A 23,370-nucleotide genomic window follows, 5' to 3' on the forward strand; every position below is an offset into this window, starting at 1 on the left:
CATGTGTCTAATACCATTGATTATCATAACATAATTATCATTAATCACCTATTCACCCCTTGTATGTCTTTTATCACCAAGATCGCGATCCAATCCAGTAGAATAAACTTTATACACTAAATCCAAGTGGGAAGAGAGAGAGAGAGGGAGGGAGGGAGAGAATGCATATATGTGGTTACTTAAAGACAACTTATTAATAACAGTCTTCATTTCAAATACTATCCAAAACTAACATTATATGGCTCATTTAAACATATATATTTCTTGAAAAGATTACATCATCATGACAACATCGAATGAATCAAGAAAATGTGATTTTTCACCAATTTTTATTCCACGACCTCCACCACCAGATTTATTATTTCCACATTTATGGGGAATACAAAAAAATTGCAATCATTCATTGTCTTCATTATCTTCTTCAGTTTCCTCTTCCTTGTCATCATCCTCATCATCAACATCATCATCACCGTCAATGTCTCTATCCTCATTAATATCCACATCAGTTTATACAACTGATTGTTCAACATCTTATACATATTCAAATCAACATAATCCTATTACAAATATAAATAATTTATCAAATAAAAAGAGACTATCTGCATTTAATCCATTACCAATGAATTTAAGTACCAATATGAATATATTCAATAAACGAGAATTTCCTTTCAATAATAATCAAGAGTTTACTTCGAATTCATTGACTTCATATTGTAATCCTTTATGGTTAGATTATTATTATTATCATCATCATCATCATCGTCGTCGTGATCATCATGATCTTCATGATCCACAGAATCATTATCATTCACAATCGAATTATCATTATGAATTGAATAGACCAACAAAAGTATTTTTAACTAATGATAATTACAATAAATTAACAATGATTAATAATAATAATGAAGAAAATAATAATTCATTATACAATCATCAATCAAAACTTAAATTTATAAAGCATTTGAATGAAGAAAATATTAGTGCTACTACTACTACTACTACGACGACGACGACAACGACAACAACGTCGGTGACGACAACGACGATGACGACAACTACTACTACTTCCATTTCAACAATACCGATAATTGATACTACTCCTAACATATTTATGAATTTAAATGATAAATTTAATGTTAAAACATGTAAATCTACAAAAATTATTTCACAATTTAATAAATATGATCCATCTTTAAAATATCATAAATCAATAAAAAAACGGAACAAACAATCGATAATCGATAATCATAATCATAATCAATCTATACAAATGACTCTTGACAACAATGTAAACCGAATAGATATACATACAAATATTGATTATGATAATAATCCTGATCATGATCCTGACAATGATCTGATTCAAAATAATAATAATAATAAAGTAAAACCAATGGATGAATATTCAACTATAGACGATGAAGATTATGAATTAGATGATGAACAAGATGATCATGAAGAACAGCAACAACAACAACAACAACAACAATTTCATGATTATAATATAGAAATTCAATTAAAATCAAATCAATTAATGGAATGTGTTGTATGCGGTGATAAAAGTAGCGGTAAACATTATGGTCAACATACATGTGAAGGATGTAAAAGTTTTTTTAAACGTTCTGTAAGACGTCAATTAAATTATACATGTCGTAGTAATAAACAATGTCCAATTGATATACATCATCGTAATCAATGTCAATATTGTCGTTTTCAAAAATGTATACAAGTTGGAATGCGTAAAGAAGGTTTGAATCATTATAAATTTATTTTTCTTTTCTTTCTTTTAACTTCTAGACTACTGCCGGCTCAGTAGTCTAGAAGTTAAGCATCCGCGCACGAGACCGATAGGTCCTGGGTTTGAACTCCACGAGAGGGATCGTGGATGCGCACTACTGAAGAGTCTCATACTAGGACGAATCGGCCATCCATGATGGTCTAGCCTCAGTTGGCTCATGAATTCATCTATTAAAATTACTACAATCTCCACAAAACCCCTTCTGATAAAAATATTATAACTATCTAAAGAAACTTTATGCCAGTCATATTACGGCGTAGTTTGAATCATTATAAAATTTTTTTTCTTTTTTTTTCTTTTTTTTGTATTATGATGTATAACCTTTTACCACCTTTACCATCGATAAAAATCAATTTTCATGTTTAGTTAGTTGAAGGTAACTAATATGTTTATTAAAGTTTATAGTGGTTGAATAGTGACTAGTAGTGGAATCTAGGATGCGCGTCACTAAGTCCTATTTGGGACTCATCAGCTGGATGTACTTGCATATTAGAGTTGATGATCACTCTAAGACTTCAATTCAGTACTGTTCGCTTCAAACACCATTGTGTTATTCACTTAGCTATTGAGTCCTGATAGCCACTTGCTTGTACGATGGGGTGAATTTAAATTCACTTGGTATTGTTTGGCCTGTATTTTCTCATTGAGGTTTAAGACTACAGTTGATCAGTCTGTTATTGGTCTATGTGCATACTGTGCGTATGCCTCGATATTGCCTGAATTCACAAGCTATTTGTAAGCAATGATGGATAGTGGCTAGCAGTGGAATCCAGGACGCGCGTTTCGTCCTATATGGGACTAATCAGCTAGATGTACCTGCATCTCAGAGTTGATGATCACTCTAAGACTTGAACGCAGTACTGTTCGCTTCAAACATCATTGTGTTATTCACTTAGCTACTGAGTTCTGGATTCCACGACTAGCTACTATCGATCTTTGCTTATAATGTTTGCGAATTAAGGCAATATTGAGGCAATCTTCACAGTATGTACATATGCTAGTAAGTGTTAAACATCAATAGGAAGATTCAAGTAAGCAATATCAAGTGAACTTAAGTATGTTTATTGTTCATTTGTTGAAAGAATTTATAGAAGGACTCAATCGAATAAACACAAATAACTCCATCTTCTCAATATACTATTGTAACATAAATATAAATTTGTTAATAATTTTACATTACAAACTGATATCCTCTGAGAAAGCTGTAAAAGTCAAGAAGCTATAGGTTGTTGTCTTTTTTGATCTTTCAATCTTCACTAGTACTGATACTTCATTCTATATAGGATTAAACTTAGTAGTTCAATCAGTCAACTTCAACCACTTTACATAATGGAATGAAGGAACTGATGCAGGTCTATAACGAAAATTATCTTCGAGTTTAAACTGATCAGAGAGAGAGTCACATAGATAAATAATAACTGGAAATTGTAGCTAATATTGTGAATGCTTTTCTATCTATGAGAGACTTAATAAGCAAAGACGGATGGTGGATAAAAATGGAATCTAGGACGCGCGTTTTGTCCTATTTGGGACTCTTTAGCTAGATGTATCTGTATCTCAGAGTTGGTGTTCACTCTGAAACTCGAACCTAGTACTGTTCGTTTCAAATGCCATCGCGTTATCCACTTAACTACTGAGTCCTGATAGGCACTTGCTTGTACAATGGGGTGAATTTAAATTCACTTCGTATTGTTGACTTGAATCTTCCCATTGCTGTGTAGGACTGCAATTGATCAGTTCCTCGTTGACATATGTGTAAGTTGTGCAGATTACCTCGATATTACCTTTCGTCACAAGCTTTAAAAGTATCCAGCTGACAAGTCCCAAATAGGATGAAACGCGTGTCCTGCATCCCACTGCTATCTACTATCCATCTTTGCTTATTAAGCCTGTGCCTTAAGGTAATATCAAGGCAGTTCACACAGGATACACCTATACCAACAAGAGATTGATTAATTAAAGTCTTAAATAACAATGGGCAGATACGATCAAACAATACTACGTGAATTTATGCGAGTGAATTAGTTCTAAAATAATAGAAAAATGAAAATATCGAGCAATAGGCATCTACATGATCGATCAGACACCAAAAACTGTTGGTGTAAGAGATAAAGAATATACATTTTCATCAAATTTCGATTGTGGAACCGATAGTTGTTATATTTTTCCAGACACTTACTTTTACTTACGTCCTTTACTTCTCGTGGAGGAGCAAAGGTCAACCACCAGCATTCTCCATCCAACCCTGTCCCAAGCAATCCTTTCCAGCTCTTTCCAATTGTTATTCATCCTTTTCATACATGCTTCCATTTCCCTAAGTAATGTGTTCTTTGTCCTTCATCTTTTTCAATTCCTTTCACGATTGCAAGTTAGGACTTGTCTCATGATGCGGTTTGATGATTTGCCTAATGTATGCCCTATCGATTCCCATCGTCTTTTCCTAATTTCCTCTTCAGCTGGAAGCTTGTTTGTTCTCTCCCACAGTTGTCTGTTGTTGATGGTATCCGACCTTTTCAAAACATGAGTCTAGAATATTAAATAGATTCTGTAAGTGACCAGATGTTTGGATTAGCACTTCAACTGATCGTTAGGAACTTTAAGTCTTTTTACTTGTTTTAAGGGAAGTTGACTATTTTTGTTCACGTTGAACCAATCCTAACAACTCTTACTTCATATACTAGTCGAAATGATAATTTTAGTGAAATGATAATCTATAGGATTGTTGTTTAGATATAAGATTGACCTTGGTGTGAAATATATTGGGGTTCGGACGTTATACAATCATTAAAAAGTATTGTTTATCTATTATGATTATGATATATACACCAAAAAGATTTATCATTGAAAAATAACTCTTCGAACACATATTGAACAATACTGCTTTCATTTATTGAGATCATGAACCGATTGATGTTAGACCGCCATTGAAAACCCGGAAGCACTGGACGGCCGTTTCGTCCCATCATGGGACTTCTCAGCAGTGCGCATCCGCGACCCTGCTCGCGGTATCCGAACCCAGGGCCTTTAGTCTCGCGCGCGAACGTTTAACGTCTAACGTCTAACCTCAACCAATATAACTAGTTCATCAAGACCACCATCAGGTTTTTTTCTAGTATTCAGTAATATTTTAACGCATATATGAAAATATGAAACCAAATAAAGTGGTTTATGAGACTTTGTTAACAATGGAATGGATTACACAGTTAAATGTGATGATCGATAAGTATGAATTAATAGTGTGATGAAAGATACACTATTTTTGATCAGACTAATAAAGAGTTGACTCAATTTTTCATGATAGGAAGTTGTCATATTCATGTACATCTATGAATTAAACTGTGTCTGTGGGAAAAGCTGTGTTGAGTGTACAATCAAATCTTTTACTCACTAATTGGTTGCATTTGGTGAACGTCTCACTTCTAGGTTTTCAGTGGTGGTCTAAAGTCGGTCGATTCATGATCTCAAGTAAAATTCAACAAATCTCCACAACTCTATACTGATAATTACACAATTAATTCATACTTTTCACTTATTACATTTAACTGTGTAATCTATTCCATTGTTATCATTGACGCATAAACCGTTTTAATTGCTTTAATATTTTCATATATTCATTAAGATACTACTGAATATTACATGAAAGGCTTCATAAATTGAGTATACCTAGTCTTGGAAATTTGAAGAGATTTTTCAGTTCATGGTGTATAACACTGACTGTGATATACAATATACTAAGACATCTTTTGTTAACAATCATATGATTACTAGCGTATCATTTCAAGAAGAGAAGTTCTTGGACTTTTGATGCGAAATAGTGACCATTTGAATTTAAACATGTAAAGTGTTTAATTAATATCGCTAATTGTAGTAGATAGTTGTTGCACACTAACGTTCATTGATTAAATTTAGAAATGTAAACTATTACATAGGGGATCTCTGGTAGGTAGGTAGATTCAGTGTTCACCGGGAAACCTTCATATCCTGTCTCACTATAGTGTTGAGAAATCCTAATAATAAACTAAACACTTTACACAAATGTTAATCAGGATTAATAAAGAAAATACTGATATTTGATTTAATTATTAAAAGCAAAATACTTTCTCATCATTAGTTTAAAACTAATCCAATGACTGATTTTCATGAATGCACATACATTATGGAACTCTAGTGACTTTCAGATTTCTGGTATGAGTATATTACATTGTGAACTACCAAATCAATGTTAATTGGTACTTTGATACATGTTAGTGTTTGATTCTAACTATGATCTCCTCATACTACTGCTTAATACTACTGACTAGTATCAGTACACTTAAAATATTAGAATAAACACATTTGAAACGTATTTTTTATTGAAATAATGAACCAGTTGATGTCAGACCACCATTGTAAACCTGGGAGCACTGGACAGCCGTATCTTCCTATTGTGGGACTCCTCAGAGGTGCGCATCCACGATCCCGCTCGTGGGACTCGAACTCAAGGCATTCCGTCTCTCATGCGAACGCTTTATCTCTAGACCACTGACTCAGCATCCAACGGTTTTGATGGGTTCGAATCTCGCGAGGAGGGATCATGGATGCACACTGTTGAGGAGTCCCATAATAGGACGAAACGGACGTCCAGCGCTTGCAAGTTTTCAATGGTGGTTTAATATCAATCGGTTTATGATCTGAATCAGAAACATAACAATCTCCACAACCCCTTACTGATTTATTTTTATATTTAAAAGTCGATAAAATATCAATCACACAAACTTATACACGATTATATCAATTAATTAGTGATTGATGGTAGTATGTTCCGTACTCGCTTCGGCCGTATATATGTTAAATGAAGTTGGATTAGTAGTATGTTCTGTGAACAATTAGAAACTGAGAAATAGTTAGAAAAAGAGCATGATCGAACTATACACTTGTTTTATCACATCCAAATACTATTGAAAACTCTTTAAATACAGATAATATCTGGATGATGATTATTATTAATGGCTTTATTCAAAATTATATTTTGGTACAAAATAGAGTTCTCAGCACGAGGTATTTCAACAAGTCTCTTCTACAGGAACCCAAAAAACGATACAAAAAAGTAAAAAAAAGTCCTGAATCTGTACAACGTTTCAAATTAGAGGCATGTTTGAGAATACAGGTTATTGACTAGGTTAACTCTAACAACTTGTTCGTCACAGAGTATGTTTGCTAGATAAGGTATTATAGAACTTCTATACTTTTGCTTGTGTGCATGGATTTTAATGTAATTACGTTTCGTTCTATCAGAAGATATACAAGGAGAACGATATGAGTGAAGGAGATGGTTAGTATCTGATAAGATGACACCTGTCAGGAGTTTGCAAGACTTTAGATGTCTATCCACAACCATAATAATAATGACCTCAAAAGATTCATCACACACTCTGCTAACTGCCTTCAGCGCTCTCCACAATACAGCAGAGTCTTTCCTCAAAAGTCTGGGAGAGAATAATGGAGAACAGTAAAGAATGGTAGTTAATATGCAAGAATTGAAAAATTGTAGGAGTAAATGTCGAGTAATCCCAGAAGTATGTAGCCTCTTTATGTAGTGATTCAGATGGAAAACTTTCTTCGATAAAAGTGAAACATGAGAAACCAAGAGAGATGAGAGAAAAAGGTAGCATTAAGACAATTGAACTTCGACACTGTGTTTATCAAAGAGTCTCCAATGGCACAATCATGATGGGATCCTAACATTGTGTTTAGGTGCTGTTTATGTCTCTGAAGTGTTGACCATGAACGACATTAGGTTACTGAAATTTAAAAATGTAATATATTACATCATTTTTACTGACAGAAATGAACTTTATTGATCAAGTTAATGGTATGACAATCAACAAACATTTCTGATTTTCATGTTTATCATCACAAAATTTTCCATAGAGTGTCTATAAAAGTAAAGAAACACAAAAGAATCCTGTAATATTGGAATATGAGTTATTCAATATAATTTAGATCATGAGTCAATTGAAGCTAGATCACAATTGAAAACCTGGAAACACTGGACGGCCGCTTCGTCCTATTGTGGGACTCCTAAACAGTGCAAACCAACAATCCCACCTCGCGAGGTTCGAACTCAGGACCTGCCGGTCTTGCTCGCGAACGCTTAATTTGACCTCTAAACGGAAGGGATTCATAAGGCTACTGAAATTAGATTTTTTTGTTAATTGTCACTCGTCAATAAGTCATATATAAGTTACGAGGAGACTAGTACTTTTCAATGTAATTTAAATCTGTGTTATCAAGTATCCCATTATGAAACTTTATCACATGGGTATTTAGATCGTTATTCACCTCCTGTAGGATTGAAATATATGAACTAACTGATCACTATGTGGCAACCGATACTATGTATTTTACAGTTAACAGTGGGGTTATTATTCTAAGTAACTCATCATTATGTGTAGAGGAAACCATTTGTAGCCAGAATAATTTAACAATGCTATAATTGGCTATGTAAGTAGATGAAACGGGTTGGAATTTCACAAGTAATGTCAGTTATTTCACTATTACGTTAATGCCGTATTGATAAGTTCCAATTGAGACAAAGACTAGATCAAGTAGGGTCCGAGTAATTAAAATTCATTTGTGCTAGTGGGGACATTGTAACATGATTGATAGAATTTTATTAACACTATGGGCAACATGGATAAGCACAACATCAGTTATGACTGTGAGTGATTAATCATTGTAAACGATGACATTCATTAAAAACTAATCTACTCTATCAGTTTCTACGAAAATATTATTCAGAGGGACAAATAACTCTAAAGGGATCCCTGTAACTGGGGCATAAGAGTTTATATATCACTCAATTCATATTTTTTGAAATAAGGGTGGTAACCACACTAATTAATAGTCTCAATAGTTAATAAGAAACTAACAAGTGTCGAAACTATTCCTGTAGCTCTTCTAGGATTACTGTCGTTCTGAAGCCCGGGTAAAGAAGGTGGGTTTGGCATGGGATTAACAACCCCATCCATAGAAACAAAACCTTGCTAAGGAAACACTAACCTGAATAAGCAACAAGTGTCGATACTCTAGCATTTATATACCCTAATGTTGTAGCGTAATGAGACTGATTTGATCTTACTATAAATATTCAATGATTGGTAGTCAAGGTCACATTATTAAGTCCTTATTGCCCATCAAAATTTAACCAATCAATTTGCAGCGTGATTACTAAGTGGCTCCATTTGGTGTGAAGGGGATCTTGTGAAAACAGTAGACCTAATTTCATTTTAGTTAGTACTTACTTATAAGGTCTGTTATTAATCTTGAAGGAACTGATATGTCCTACTGATCCAGAACTCTTGTTACTCAGTGTTATAGATAATAAATTTGTCAGTGCTGCAATTGATTTATTATGAAACTGAATAATTTACAATAATAATCAGTCATTGAATAGTGTTTATACTTTCAAATCCATAATGCTGATGGGTCTCTCAATCAAGTGATGAACTAATTCTAATAAAGATTTCCATTGCAGTTCTAAACGATATGTGTTCGAATACCTGGAGTTGGTGTCACTGATTTCTGACAAACCTTGCAGATGAATGACATTTTCTAAAGAAATCTTGATACAAGATTTTATATCTGTTATCTCCAACCATCTGATAAATATCTTTTTAAGTTTATCCAATAGGATTAAAATGAATCAAAGGTCTACTGAAGAATGTTTTACCAATTAATCTTATAGACTATTGCTCAATGCATAAGAATTTCACTTACTTACTTACTTACGCCTGTTACTTCTCGTGGAGGAGCAAAGGTCAACCACCAGCATTCTCCATCCAACCCTGTCCCAAGCAATCCTTTCCAGCTCTTTCCAATTGTTATTCATCCTTTTCATACATGCTTCCATTTCCCTAAGTAATGTGTTCTTTGTCCTTCATCTTTTTCAATTCCTTTCACGATTGCAAGTTAGGACTTGTCTCATGATGCGGTTTGATGATTTGCCTAATGTATGCCCTATCGATTCCCATCGTCTTTTCCTAATTTCCTCTTCAGCTGGAAGCTTGTTTGTTCTCTCCCACAGTTGTCTGTTGTTGATGGTATCCGACCTTTTCAAAACATGAGTCTAGAATATTAAATAGATTCTGTAAGTGACCAGATGTTTGGATTAGCACTTCAACTGATCGTTAGGAACTTTAAGTCTTTTTACTTGTTTTAAGGGAAGTTTACTATATATGTATGAATCTTACACTTAGTGCTAATCCTTATGTTCACAGTAACTTGTTATATCCTTTTCTATGTTGTTTTTCTTGTCATTACAGCTGTTCAACAAGGTCGTTTGTCTACATTTCCATCATTATATCATTCATATTTTGGTTTATCAAATTTTCTTACTACTAATTCATTGACACCAATTCATCATCATATGATAGGATCAAATATTACGCAATTAATCAATATGTTATTAGTTGCTGAGCACCATTCATATCAATATTTAAATAATGAACAATTTATGTATTATCTTAATTTTGTTTTAAACAAATCGAAAACAATAACAGAATCACAAAAATGTAATCAACATAATAAATCTTTTGATATGTTTAACTTAACTACTTATAATGATATAAGTAGCAATAATGATAGTAATAATAATAATCATTCATTAATAGATTCATCTTCAATTACTTCAACAATTAAAGCTGTTGGAAAATCTTTATCAAGAGAAGAACAATCATTCATGACCAATATGAAATGTAATCAACAATCAACAATATTAAATGAAATAACTAATTCTACAATTAATTATTTATTAGTTATGATTGAATGGGCAAAGAATATAAGTTTGTTTACTGATTTACAAGTAAGTACTATATTAAGAACAGTTTATTTTGTATATTTTTAATGGTTAAATTAAATGAATTATTAAAATAATGAAGTACAGTTCAGAGAAAAGTAACTAAGCTGATACTTGGGATAGCGAAGCTTCTGTATGCTGCTGAACTGGCTAGAAACAATTGATTACATAATGAATAAACATTGATAGGAACATAGTGAGTAGAGTTCAGTTGAAAGATTATTAATTTTTTTAAAGATAGTTGAAAAAATAAAATCAATGACGTAATAAATATAAAAGATAAAATTAAAAATAAAAAATTTTTTTAAGCTGCAGCGGAAGAATATTTGTCACCAAGGCAGGGAATCAATTGTTTCTACCCCTTTAAACTGTTGTCACAATTAATGCTCTAGAATATTCTTTCACATTAGGTATATATTTACAATATTCAGCCTATTAATTTCATTTACACCCATGTCATACTTTACGAATATTTCTTAAATATAAACCCTCTCATGTAAGCAATTCAAACCCATTATGTAATTATTATCTTTTTAAATACTATAGGTTGTAAGCAGCTGACGAGAACCTACGAAATAAAATGAATTCATGTTATTCTGCTAGAATCTTTGTTCTTGCTCTTTTCAAAATGATAAAGGGAACTATGTGTATGAAATAAACTTATTCCTTTTGTCACATATCGACGAATTGGAGGTGATTTGATTAGAGTTTTCAAATTACTTGGTGATAAATTTGCACCTGATATACCCTCAATTTTCTTGTCACCCAAAACAGAGTATTTAAGGGGACACTCGCGAAAAAAGGTTCACAAGCTTAGAACAAATTACTTGTTAGCTGATTATTGACTTTCCTATTGAATCATCAATGAGTGGAATTCATTAACTCAGCACGTGGTTGAGGCTCCATCTGTCAACTCTTTCAAAAGAAAGTTGGATCAACCGAGAAACCACCATTGTCAGGACTAACATAGTCCATCAAGCTTCCTATCCTTTACAAACTGAAACTGATTAAAGAACACTTTTGTTTTTCATACTTATTTGATGTAGTTGTAGAGATTGCTGTACAATTTCAAGATTATTTAGACTATTGAATTACATCGATCGAAAGAAACACTCAATAAAATTAAGGAAATTTGGCTAAATATCTTCAATTCATCATATTTAGACTTTGACTTGTAGTGGGATGAACAGCTGAAAGTTCCGTCCTAATTTGGATTTGTCAACTGGACTAACCTAAATCCCAGTTTTAATATTTAGATTAATACTTGGGCTTAATATAAATTTCAAATTATTATCTACTGAACTTGTAACTATATGACTATACAGTAGGCTTTCGTCAACAAGATGTACCTGTACTCTTGAGGGAACTGATTTTTCCTGACTTGGTGCACACAATGTCGAGTCACCAAGACTAGTGGCCATATTGCAACTTGGCCGATAAGATCCGATCTTCACTAAGAAGGACCTGACACACATGACATCAATCACCACCTAGCGATCAGTCAATTGTAAATACATCTCAGTCCAACAGGAGGTCGATCGTGGCCCGGACAGCCCAGTGGAAACGTCTCTGACTGGATAGTTGGGTGGCACGTGATCGAATCCGTCAGGGAACATCGGTTCCCTTAAGAGTACTGGTATACCTTGTTGACGAATGCCAAGTAACATGAAACATTCTTCTTCGTACATCGTTATTTTAGAAGCGGTTTACTTTAAGTATTTAATGTAAATTTAAAATATGTTATTAATTAAATCCAACTTGGGTTCATATTTTAACTGGGCAGTTAAATATGCTACAAATTTCCTTTACTATAATAGTAACCTTATGATATCTATTGATAGAAATCTTGAGGTTCAATAATACACAAACCTTTAGGTTCAACACAAATTTACTTATTATTTTACTCTTTAGGGAAAGAGTTTTAAAAAAATATTCAAACAAATGTGTTTTTAATCCATTTATATCCGTTTCATAAGTCCGCGACTGCCTGGAATCAGTAGCTAAGTGAATAATGCGATGACATTTGAAGCAAACAGTTCTGGGTTCGAGTCCCGGAATGAATAACAACAGCTGATGAATCCTAAACAGAACGAAACACACAACCTAGATTACACTACTAGCCACCATCTATCTTTGCAATAAAATGTGTTATAATTCTTCCCATTCATTACATTGATAGATAACTTAATATATAGGCATCTAATTGAAGGAATATTCACCACAAAAAAACATAACTGACAAACCTTTGGGAAAATAAATGAAACAGTAGAATTATTATTATTGACCTTTTGTTATGTAACAGGCCAATAAAGTCAGAGATTAATTAGGCCATTCATCTTTTTACTCTTTATACAATTGATTTAATTTAATTAGAGTAATGTGTGATTAAACAAACATACAAGGGATCGAATAGTTTCATAGTATTTGGTCACCGAAGGGAGTATATAAAATGAACAAAATGGTGGTGGTGGTGGTGGTGGGGTAAAAATAGACATAAAGCATATGATTATATGAAACATACACACACACACAGAAATTTACATAATACTAAATGTAATGATTGTATCATTTATAGTTACTAACATGGAATAAGAATAATCAACTCGAAATGTGTATGAGATAATATGTTGCCTAAAGCAAAAAAAATTTTTTTTGCCTAGAATAATTCATGCTGAGAGTGTAAATTTTTATTTTCCGCCCTGTGTATTTGCGTGATGTTTTGTTGTTGTGGTTGTGGTTGATGGATTGAACACTGTCGTAAGATACATCATATTAACATGAGAAAATTTTTTGTTGTACAAAAAATTGGTGTAAGTAAAGGCGTTAGGTGTTGAGATATGGCGGAAAAAAAACAACAACATAACAACACAGTTTTCTTTCAAATTTATTTATGGTAAAATAAATTATTAAATTATTGGATATAAATTGGCCTTAATATTAAGGATTAATGGAAGATAATACTGATTTATTATCAGAAGGGGTTTGTGGAGATTTTAGAAATTTCACAGATTGAAATCATGAGACAACTGAAGCTAGACCATTATAAGAATCCTGGAAGCACTAGACTGTCATTCCGTCCTATTGTGGGACTCCTCAGCAGTGCGCATCCACGATCCCGCACCCTACGAGACTCGAACCCAGGACCTATCAGTTTCGCGCCAGGCATAACCAACTAGACCACTGAGCTAGCCGGTATCCAATGGTGTTAATGTCTAACTTCAACCAAATACTGATTTATGAATAATGTTGTCGTTTAAATTCATTAGGATATTTAGCACTGCAATTGATTAGTCTCTTATTGACATATGTGAATCCTGTGTGAATTGCCTCGATATTGTCTTAATTCAAAAGCCTTAAGATATAAGCAAATAATACCAAGTGAATTTAAACTTCACCCAATCGCACATACAGATGGCTATCAGGATTCAGTAGCTAAGTGGATAACACGATGGCATTTGAAGTGAACGTTACTGATCATCAACCCTAAAATGCAGGTATATCCGACTGACGAATCCCAAATAGGTCGAAGTGGCGCGTGTGGTGGATTCCACTGCTAGCCACTATCCATCTTTGATTATGATGTTGTCGTTTGTTTCGATGATTGTTGATGGTAGAAGGTAGATGTTAAAACAATAAAAGCATGTTGATTACATGGATAAAGTTTGATTGTATGTGGATGATAGAGACAGCTGATTATATTGATTAATATTGTCAGTTCTGATGAAATGTGGGTTTGTTGATTAATAGTACTAATTATTAATATACCTGTAAATCACTAACGTAGATGATCTATGTTGAATGATTGGGGGCCTACTGGAGTTAGACGGGAATGGTATGACCAACAGCTATTGTCGAAATCACACTACGAAGTCAGCACCTAACTTGGACTACCCCTTCGTCATGTCAAGGTACTATAGATGCTTCGAAGACAGTACAACATAAGGGACGTTATTATGGAAATATATTAGTACAGAGAAGATAGTGAGACCACCACAACACGGGCCAGTCCATAGCATAAAACTAACCGATACGCGTTGGTTGTCCTTGACTTTGACATGGATTGATGATTTGTTCAACATTCAGTGACCCGACTGCTGGATGATTTTGGTAGGGCTCAGTGACATTTCACTGGCCCTACAAACTATTCAGAAATTGTACTATTATCAGTCATTTTAAGCTTGAAACATGCTATAGCTTTTCTGGATGAATATCAACTAAATCAAACCTTTACAATTGACTGAATAGTGATAAATCTAATGCTTATCAAATTTCTTTAGTTATGATCGAGTTTTATTGTTCGGGTTATGGTGTAGCTGTTAGTTTTAGTAGTAACTCATCGACAAGTCATACCTATAATATTCAGGGAACTGAGGCTTCATTTGCAAATTAAGTATCTGTAATTCAACTTCCTAATCTGGGATGTCATTAGAAATCAGTCGCTAGCTGATTATTTCAATAGTGAAGTTTTATGAAATGAACCTTGATGATGAGGATTTCAAATATACAGAGAGCACCAATTCTCTGAACATTGAAAATATGCATTATTTTTAACTGTTAACTATCAGGAAACTTAGGTCTAGAGTTTCTTATCGACTACTTTGAACTATCTAGCAACATAAAACCTAGTTGAATCAGAGTTTCTTGACAACAGCCTTTGAATGCAATTAAATCTAGGAAGTTATTCATTACTATTTTGTTTTAAATCAATCTGTTTTCATTAATGTTTAAACCTAACTCTTTAATTAATTATGGTGTACTGACATTCAGTAAAAGGATTCCTATAAATCAGAAAACTGAACTTCTAACTAATACGTTAGACAATCGAAACAATTATCATACATTTTAATATAGAAAATTGTATAATAACACTACACTTGAAATGATGTCGAAGATTTGTAGCTCAGGTGAATGGTTTTCGTGGAGTTTTGTTTTCTGAACTGGATAGTTTGATCGTGGAGTTTTCATCGTTCTTCTGAACGAGATCATCAACACAAATTTCAAGTAGAAGTGAAGTATTCGAATTTCTTCAGATGTAGTTCACAATTTGTCCTGTAGATCTCGATGTCGATTGGTTCTAGTTTGTGCTGATGACGTCGTTCAGAAGAACAATAAAAGCTTTGCGACAAAACCATCCAGCTAAGAGAACAAAACTTCATCAATTACACTAGACTTTATACAAATAATCATATGCATCAGAGACAACTATCAGTATAGGGTTGTGAAGATTATTAAGTTATTGATTGAGATCTTGAACCGATTGATGTTAGACCACCATTGAAATCCTGGGAGCACTGGAAGACCGTTCCGTCCCACCATGAGACTCCTCAGCAGTGCACATCCACGATCCCACCTCGTAGAATTCAAGCCCAGGGTCTTCAGTCTCACGCGCGGACGCTTAACTTACTTGACCACTGAGCCGGCCGGCATCCAACGGTGTTAATGTCTAATCTCAACCATTGATGGTCTAACATTAATCTGTTCAAGATCTCAATCAGAGACAACTAACATAAAACTGTAATTGTCAAATAAGCCAATTAATAAATTGCTCAGTATAATCTATTAACTTCCATTATAATTTACTAATGAATTTTATATTGATTTTAGCCAAGTGATCAATTGATTTTATTGAATAATTCGTGGCCAGAATTATTTATGCTCTATTTGGCTCAAATTTATAATAATTCGCTGATTACGTCATCATTCAATTACAATAATAATAATAATAATAATAATAATAATAATAATAATAATAATAATGGTAATAATCAGTTCATTACATGGAACTTGGGGTATCAATCGAAAAAAGATTCCCCTAGTGATAATCTTTTCAATGGAGAATTGAAAAATTTTATTGATTTAATAAATTCTAAACAAACACAAATTGATGAAAGGGTTCAATTGATTAAAGATCCTTTAAAAGATTCATCTGATTTATTATTATTATTATTCAATCAACAATATTCAATGGAATTTCAAGATCAATTAGAACGAATACAACAATTGAATTTGGATCAATCTGAATATGTTTGTTTAAAAGCATTAATTTTATTTAACTCTGGTAAGCTTCCTTTTCTTTTTTTTATATCAAATGGATTGTTTCATTATTTTTACATGATAGTTTTAAGGGGATTCGATTACTTAAGTCGATATCAGATGAAGACTAACTCAGAATATGAGAACATTATTATATTTCTTTCATTAAGGAATGATGGTAAATCAATTGATGTGGTTGTGAATCTTCATCGACTGAAATGGTTGGATCGCGTGTTACGTATGCCTGAACACCGATTACCACGACGTGCAATGCTGACTAGTTTAGGGGATGGTTGGAAGAAAGTTAGGAGTGGTCAAACCAAAACGTGGCACCAGTGCTTGAAGTCACTAACTTCTAGTCTTAGCCATATTGGTAGATGCAGATTACTTGGTTGGGGTCTGTGTGACCATCGTAACCAATGGTTGGGGACTCTGAGTGACATGACTCAGAATCGATCACAATGGCATCGGTGTATACACTCTTTGTCTGCCCTTAAACTATGGGATTAAAATCGCTTTATAACTTTATTTCTACGAACCAATTCCTTCTTTCTGTTTTATATCCTTAAATGTAATAGTTCTTTTATATATTATCACTAGTGAATTAAGTATTTCTATGAAATTGGTGTTGATCTTGTTGTGCTAATGAGGTGTTGCAACCTGGAGCGATGCATATCTATGCTTTATCTCATGTTGTAGCTGACTGACTGACTTCATTATTCGTTTCGGAATTTTCATAAGTGAACCTTTAAAACCTTTATGTCTTATAACAAGCATGATACTTTGTGGGAATTCAATGGCATATGTGCTGAAAAATCCACGAATAGGGTAAATTATGTGATTGATACCCCTTTTAGTTTCTAACTGTTCACTAATTGATGTCAATTCATTATGAAAAAAATAGTTTCCTTAATGTTTGGCTATTTTGTCAAAAGAATCATTGTATCTTAATCAAATAGTTTATCTATTCTAAGTTTGTACTGACAAATCTGTTCAGATAGGCAATGAACACTTCACGAATGAATGACCAAATACAGAGAATACGATCTCGACAGAATAATCTTTCTCAGGTATAAATGTTTTTCAGTATTTCGAGATACATTATTACAGACCAAGATGTATCCATTTTAACTTCATGTAGCAGTATAATATTGTAGGAAGTGATCAATTAAGATATTTGTAAGCAAAGCATATCATATTTCTGGTTAGCGTCTTTTTAGGGAGTTAGTTTGCTACAGGATGACTTCGTTAACCCCATGCCCAACCCTCCTGCTTTATTTGGGCTTGAGACAGGCAGTAGCCCCATAGGGGCTCAAGGTACACATAAACATGCTCAAATAATCAGTAATTCCTCAATACGGATTTATCACAAATAGTTTAGAATAGAGTAGGAAATTCAAGCGATTAAAATAGAAAACCTAAATGAACAGACAAAAAGTTAAAAGCTTAGAAAATTACTAAACCATTTAATAAATCGAAATATTGATGACACAATAGAAATATGATAAGTTTCAGGTTCAATTCTAATGGAAGGTTCCTACTTCTGACGAGTTCCTATCTAATAATTTTTATTTTACTGTATAGGAGGTTTGCAGAGATTGTTACATTAAAGAAAGAAATTAAGATCGTGATCTGATCTTTTGAATAACAAGAGTCACTGAACATTGAGACTGAAAGATGATTGTGGAATATCGTGAATGGATTCAAGTTAAACAGATAAACTATACAGTATCATCACAGTAGTTTACAGGTTAGACGTTCTCAGATAATGTTGTAGGTACTCAGCTCAATCTCTTGTGAGATTATAGATCTGTACTGTTGAAGAGTCCCGTGTAAAGATGAAACAGTTGTCTAGTGCTTCGTGGTTTTCATTTCTTCTTTTTTTTGGATTTGATATTATCATTCAATGATCAACCTCGTTGTTTAGAATAATAATAATAATAAAACATGAATTAACTCCAGGGGATTCGGATACATAAGTTGTTTTAACATTTTCAATTGTTCTATTTAACTCGTTTTCTTCAACAACAAAAAAAGGCATTGAATAGTTATTGTCTTATTATTGTCTAATTGTTTCTACGTGTCTTTTGAACACACACACACACACATGGACACGGACACGGACATAGACAGATATAGAGGTGTACATTAACGAATACTGTATTGAGTATTTACCCCACCCCACCACCACCACCACCACCAGTAATGAATTTTATGTAATGAGAGATGAAACCGAAAATAAAAATCTATTCGTCTATTCACATGTGTAAACTATGAATGACGGGAAAAAGTAACCATTTCGACATAAATGTTACTAGATGAAAAAAAGCGTTCTATAACAATTGTCAGGTCTATTTGTTCAAAATAAACGAAAGGAACATCTAATATAAAATTGGAATACCTGCCGTTTTTCTAACATCTTGCTAATTAATGCTTTTATTAGGAATATACATTTTTCAGTAGTTACATATATACCCTCTGTAAGGATAAGTATAGAACTGGAGGAGGTAAGGGAATAGACAAGGGAATAGAAAAAGTTAGATGTAAAGCGTCAGAAGATAAAAGGTAGATATGTTAACTCATTTATTATGATTATTATTATAGACTAGTAGATTACATAATAAGATCTATGATTGTAATAATTTTGGTTACAAAACTAGACAACATGTGTCTTAGTTACATTCACATTTATCTTTATGTTTGCTTGTTCTTAGCTTCAAGTTCTCACTTGTAAACAATGGCAATGATATAAAACTTGTTCAGATTGGGGAAAAAAATTAAGACTGGGAAGAAAAAAATAACACAAATACAATTAGCTACTTCTAATAAATTATTATTAGTGTAATGGACAATAGAAATCTCATGAAGGGAATTAATATGAAGTTTAATTGACAAATTATATACTACTTACTAAATAGTGTTTTTATAACAGAATATAACTGACAGTTGTTAGACTACTTATTTTTGTTTGAGATTGTGAACTGGGTGATGTTAGATCACCATCGAAAACCTGGAAGCACAGGACGGTCATTTCGTCCTATTGTGGTACTTGTCGGAATCGCGCATCCACGATTCTGTTTGTGAGGTTCGAACCTAGAGCCTTCAGTCTCGCGCGAGAACGCTTAACTTCCAGACTACTGAACCGGCCGGGATCCGACGGTGTCTAACCTCAACCATTCCACAAAATTGCGTGTTCGAATCCCGCGAGCGGGATCGTGGATGTGCACTGATGGGGAGTCCCGCAATAGGACAAAATGGCCGTCCAGTGCTTCCAGGTTTTCAATGGTGGTCTAACATCAATCGGCTCACGATCGCAATCCAAAACTTAGTGATCTCCACAACCCTATACTGAAAGTTACTTATTATTAGCTTGTAATTAATAGAAAAAAAGAATTATCACATTGAATATTTTATATTTTGTGATGGGAATTTTACCAATGATATGTGTTACTGTGTTAAGCAATAGCAACCAAATATCTTCGACTTGAGACATTGTCGATAAGTTAAATTTTTCACATTAAACATCCGGCTAACTTCTTTTAATCATGAGAAAAAAATGTATTTTATATCTGTCTGCAGTAGAATGATGAAGATTAAATAGTCAACCAGTCAGTTAATCAGTCAATCCGTTTAACACCTCTCATCTACATAAATAACATTCGTTAGTATAACAATGAAGAAATAAGAGAAACTTCATGTAGTAGGAATAACCAAAAAACATAACATATGGAGTATATATTCTAGTTCATTTATGAATGATTCGCAATATAAAAGAAAAATTTCCTAAGTACATGAATGTATATTCACTTGGTATTGTTTGTTTGAATCTTCCCCACGTGGTGTTCAGGACTGCAATTGATCAATCTCTTATTGGTATATATATACATCCTGTGCGGATTGTCTCGATAATTCACAAGCATTATAAGCAAAGATGGGTAGTAGCTAGCAGTAAATTAAGGCAATATCGAGGCAATTCACACAGTATGCACATATGTCAATAAGAGACTGATCATTTGCAGTGTTAAACATCAATTGGAACATTCAAGTAAAACAATAACAGGCGAATTTAAGCTTCACTACATTGTACAATGAAGTGGCTTTCAGGACTCAGTAGCTAAGTGGATAATGCGATGGCGTTTAGAGCAAACGGTACTAGGTTCGAGTCCCAAAGAGAACATCAACTTTGAGATGTAGGTGTATCCATCTGACGAGTCCCAAACAAGACGAAGTGTCGCGCGTCCTGGATTCCATCGCTAGCCACTATAAATGAATGTAGTTATTTATATATAATTGAGTAGGAATAATTAATGATAGACAAGTTTAAATTAGATTTCACTCTTCAACATAAAATAGAATCTATGTAGAGACTTAGATAAATAAACCAGATTTTTGTGTTCAAAAATAGATGATGTAGTAATCCTTTTTTACCCTGATTATCTGATGAATATCAAACTTTATTTACAGTCTATATTTTTATGTTTATACTGAATTAGTTTTTATGATTAACCAATTGATCGGTGAAGACTCATGATTATAATCATATTATATATATTCTCGAACCATTTTACACAGTGAGTTGTTTGAACTTAGTCGGTAGGAAATCTTGGACCTAGATTTCTTGGTAGTTGATACTCATCATTAAGCTGTGCATGTGATGTCAAAGAAACTATCTCTTTCCGTGGGATTTAGACTGATGTCGTTCAGCTTCAAAGTTCGAGTTATTAACAATGAACAATTAGGATAGGCTATTGGTCACTAATTAATAAATTATAAACACGTATCATTCTTACAGGAGGTCAGTAGCGATCCAAGTAATTCAGTGGCAATATTTCAAACAACGAAGCTGGATGATTCAAATCTGAATTCTACGAAAAGCGTCAGTTCTTTCGATATTACATTTACAACCTAGCAACTAGCAAGAAATCTAGGTACGAAGTTTTCTGTAGACAACCCCCTAACATCTCAACATAATGGATATTGAGTTAACTAGAATGGCGGACATATCTCAAATTAATTAATAGAGTTCGATCAACTCTAAGGGACTAAATAATATGACATTGGCCAGTACTCGACGATCAATCACTTTGTATTTTTCCCGATATTTTATTAACACTTAATTTCAGTTGATTTGTGGAATTTATTTTTTCTCTTCAGAAGCTCCTGGTCTCAAAGATCAAAATCTTGTCGATTCTATTCAAGAAAGAATTCAGTGTGCATTAGAAGAATATGATAAATATAATTATTCTCATTATCAACCATTTCGATTTGGTCGATTACTTCTACGATTGCCTAAATTAAAACAAACTGTTTCGTCACCTGTATCATTACAATGGTTACAACAAAGTTTTTTTCCATCGCTTCATCTGAATAGTCATAAAAGTCTTGAGTTATTCATTGAAGAACTCATTGAAAAAGAACTTTATTCAAATAAATCTAGTTTATCATTAAGACATAATCATAATATGTTGAATACTGGAGAATATTCTCATACTTCACATTCATTATTACCATTACCATTTTCTTTACCATCATTATCATCTTTGTCATCATCACCTTTATCTTCAGAAAAATTAGAGAACTCTTCTATCCCACTGTTCACTTATCATACAGATTATCTAAATAAGTTTTCGCCTGGATTATGTCTACCGAAACATTCAATGTCTAAACCCTTTCCTCCTACTACACATATTGACAGTCCTATATACAATCGTGAACATAGAAATAACAATGAATTTCTTCATTTAATTCATAATTCTCCACAAAGAGATTCAACATTGTTTTCAAATTTAATAAAATCTACACCTAAGAATGATCATTGTACTGACAGAATTACCGAAACAATGAATCATGGTAACCAAAATGACGATACTATTTATAGTAGTATAAATAGGATAACAACAGAATCTTCATCATCCTCCTCCTCATTATCCTCATCCTCATCATCTTCGTTGAATCCTTCCAAATTAAATTTAAATAATCATCATCATCAAGCTTCAATGGAAAGCTTTAATAGAACAATGATTTCATTTCCTTTAAACAATATAGAACATATTGAATCTAATCATGAATTCAATCATTTATATAAAGATTATACAGAGTTATTTACGAATGATTTATTCAATTTATTATTAATAAATAAGAAAAATTCTAATTTACAGATTTATTATTCATTATTACGTAAACATTTGAATTCATTACATAATTGTACATCATAGTTACAAATAAACAAACAGATAGACAGACAGACAAACAAACAAACAGACATACAGACAGACAGATAGACAGACAAACAAACTGGTTGTAAATACTTGATGAATTGACTTTAGAATAAATAAAACATGAATCCATTGAATTACTGTTGTAAATTTTATTTATTTAAACACATAGACATACGTCATACTTCACCATTTGATATGTGTCAGGGTTGGGATACTTCTTGGACGTCTAAAGTGAAGTGGGTAGTTTTCTTGGGGGGCATACCTGGAGATTTCGACCTATAGGTCTAATCTATAAGACAGTGAAGTAACGTTAAGAGATACAGTCTCAAGGTAACCAGTGATCAATAATAGGTTCATACGCTATTTATTCCTTTGAGATTCTGGAGCTCATGTATACCATTGGTTTGGAATCAGGGTTTCCCAACTTCCCTAGGTAAACTCTCCATGTCCACCAACCTGGTTAAAGAGCCGGACATTCGCTTTTC

The 23,370-nt window shown here is 33.2% G+C and overlaps 1 protein-coding gene across 1 annotated transcript; it reads left to right on the forward strand.

Moving 5' to 3' along the window:
• Nucleotides 1-224: 224 nt before the first annotated feature.
• On the forward strand, nucleotides 225-23,019 carry NR2F5 (Nuclear receptor sub 2 group F member 5). Its single transcript, XM_051219119.1, has 4 exons — nucleotides 225-1,748; nucleotides 10,102-10,640; nucleotides 16,239-16,692; nucleotides 21,822-23,019. Exons 1-4 carry the CDS (start codon nucleotides 284-286, stop codon nucleotides 22,880-22,882), a joined length of 3,519 nt encoding a protein of 1,172 aa, XP_051067307.1. The 5' UTR covers nucleotides 225-283; the 3' UTR covers nucleotides 22,883-23,019.
• Nucleotides 23,020-23,370: the final 351 nt, after the last annotated feature.

Source organism: Schistosoma haematobium, chromosome 2 (genome assembly GCF_000699445.3).
Source record: "Schistosoma haematobium chromosome 2, whole genome shotgun sequence".
Lineage (NCBI taxonomy): Eukaryota > Metazoa > Platyhelminthes > Trematoda > Strigeidida > Schistosomatidae > Schistosoma > Schistosoma haematobium.

What these genes read in the sequence shown, in the direction of transcription:
- NR2F5 (XM_051219119.1), top strand. Translation starts at nt 284, where the DNA reads ATGACAACATCGAATGAATCAAGAAAATGTGATTTTTCACCAATTTTT. An exon ending in AGTTGGAATGCGTAAAGAAG is followed by an intron (nt 1,749 to 10,101) that starts GTTTGAATCATT and finishes TTGTCATTACAG; the next exon opens with CTGTTCAACAAGGTCGTTTG. An exon ending in GTTTGTTTACTGATTTACAA is followed by an intron (nt 10,641 to 16,238) that starts GTAAGTACTATA and finishes TATTGATTTTAG; the next exon opens with CCAAGTGATCAATTGATTTT.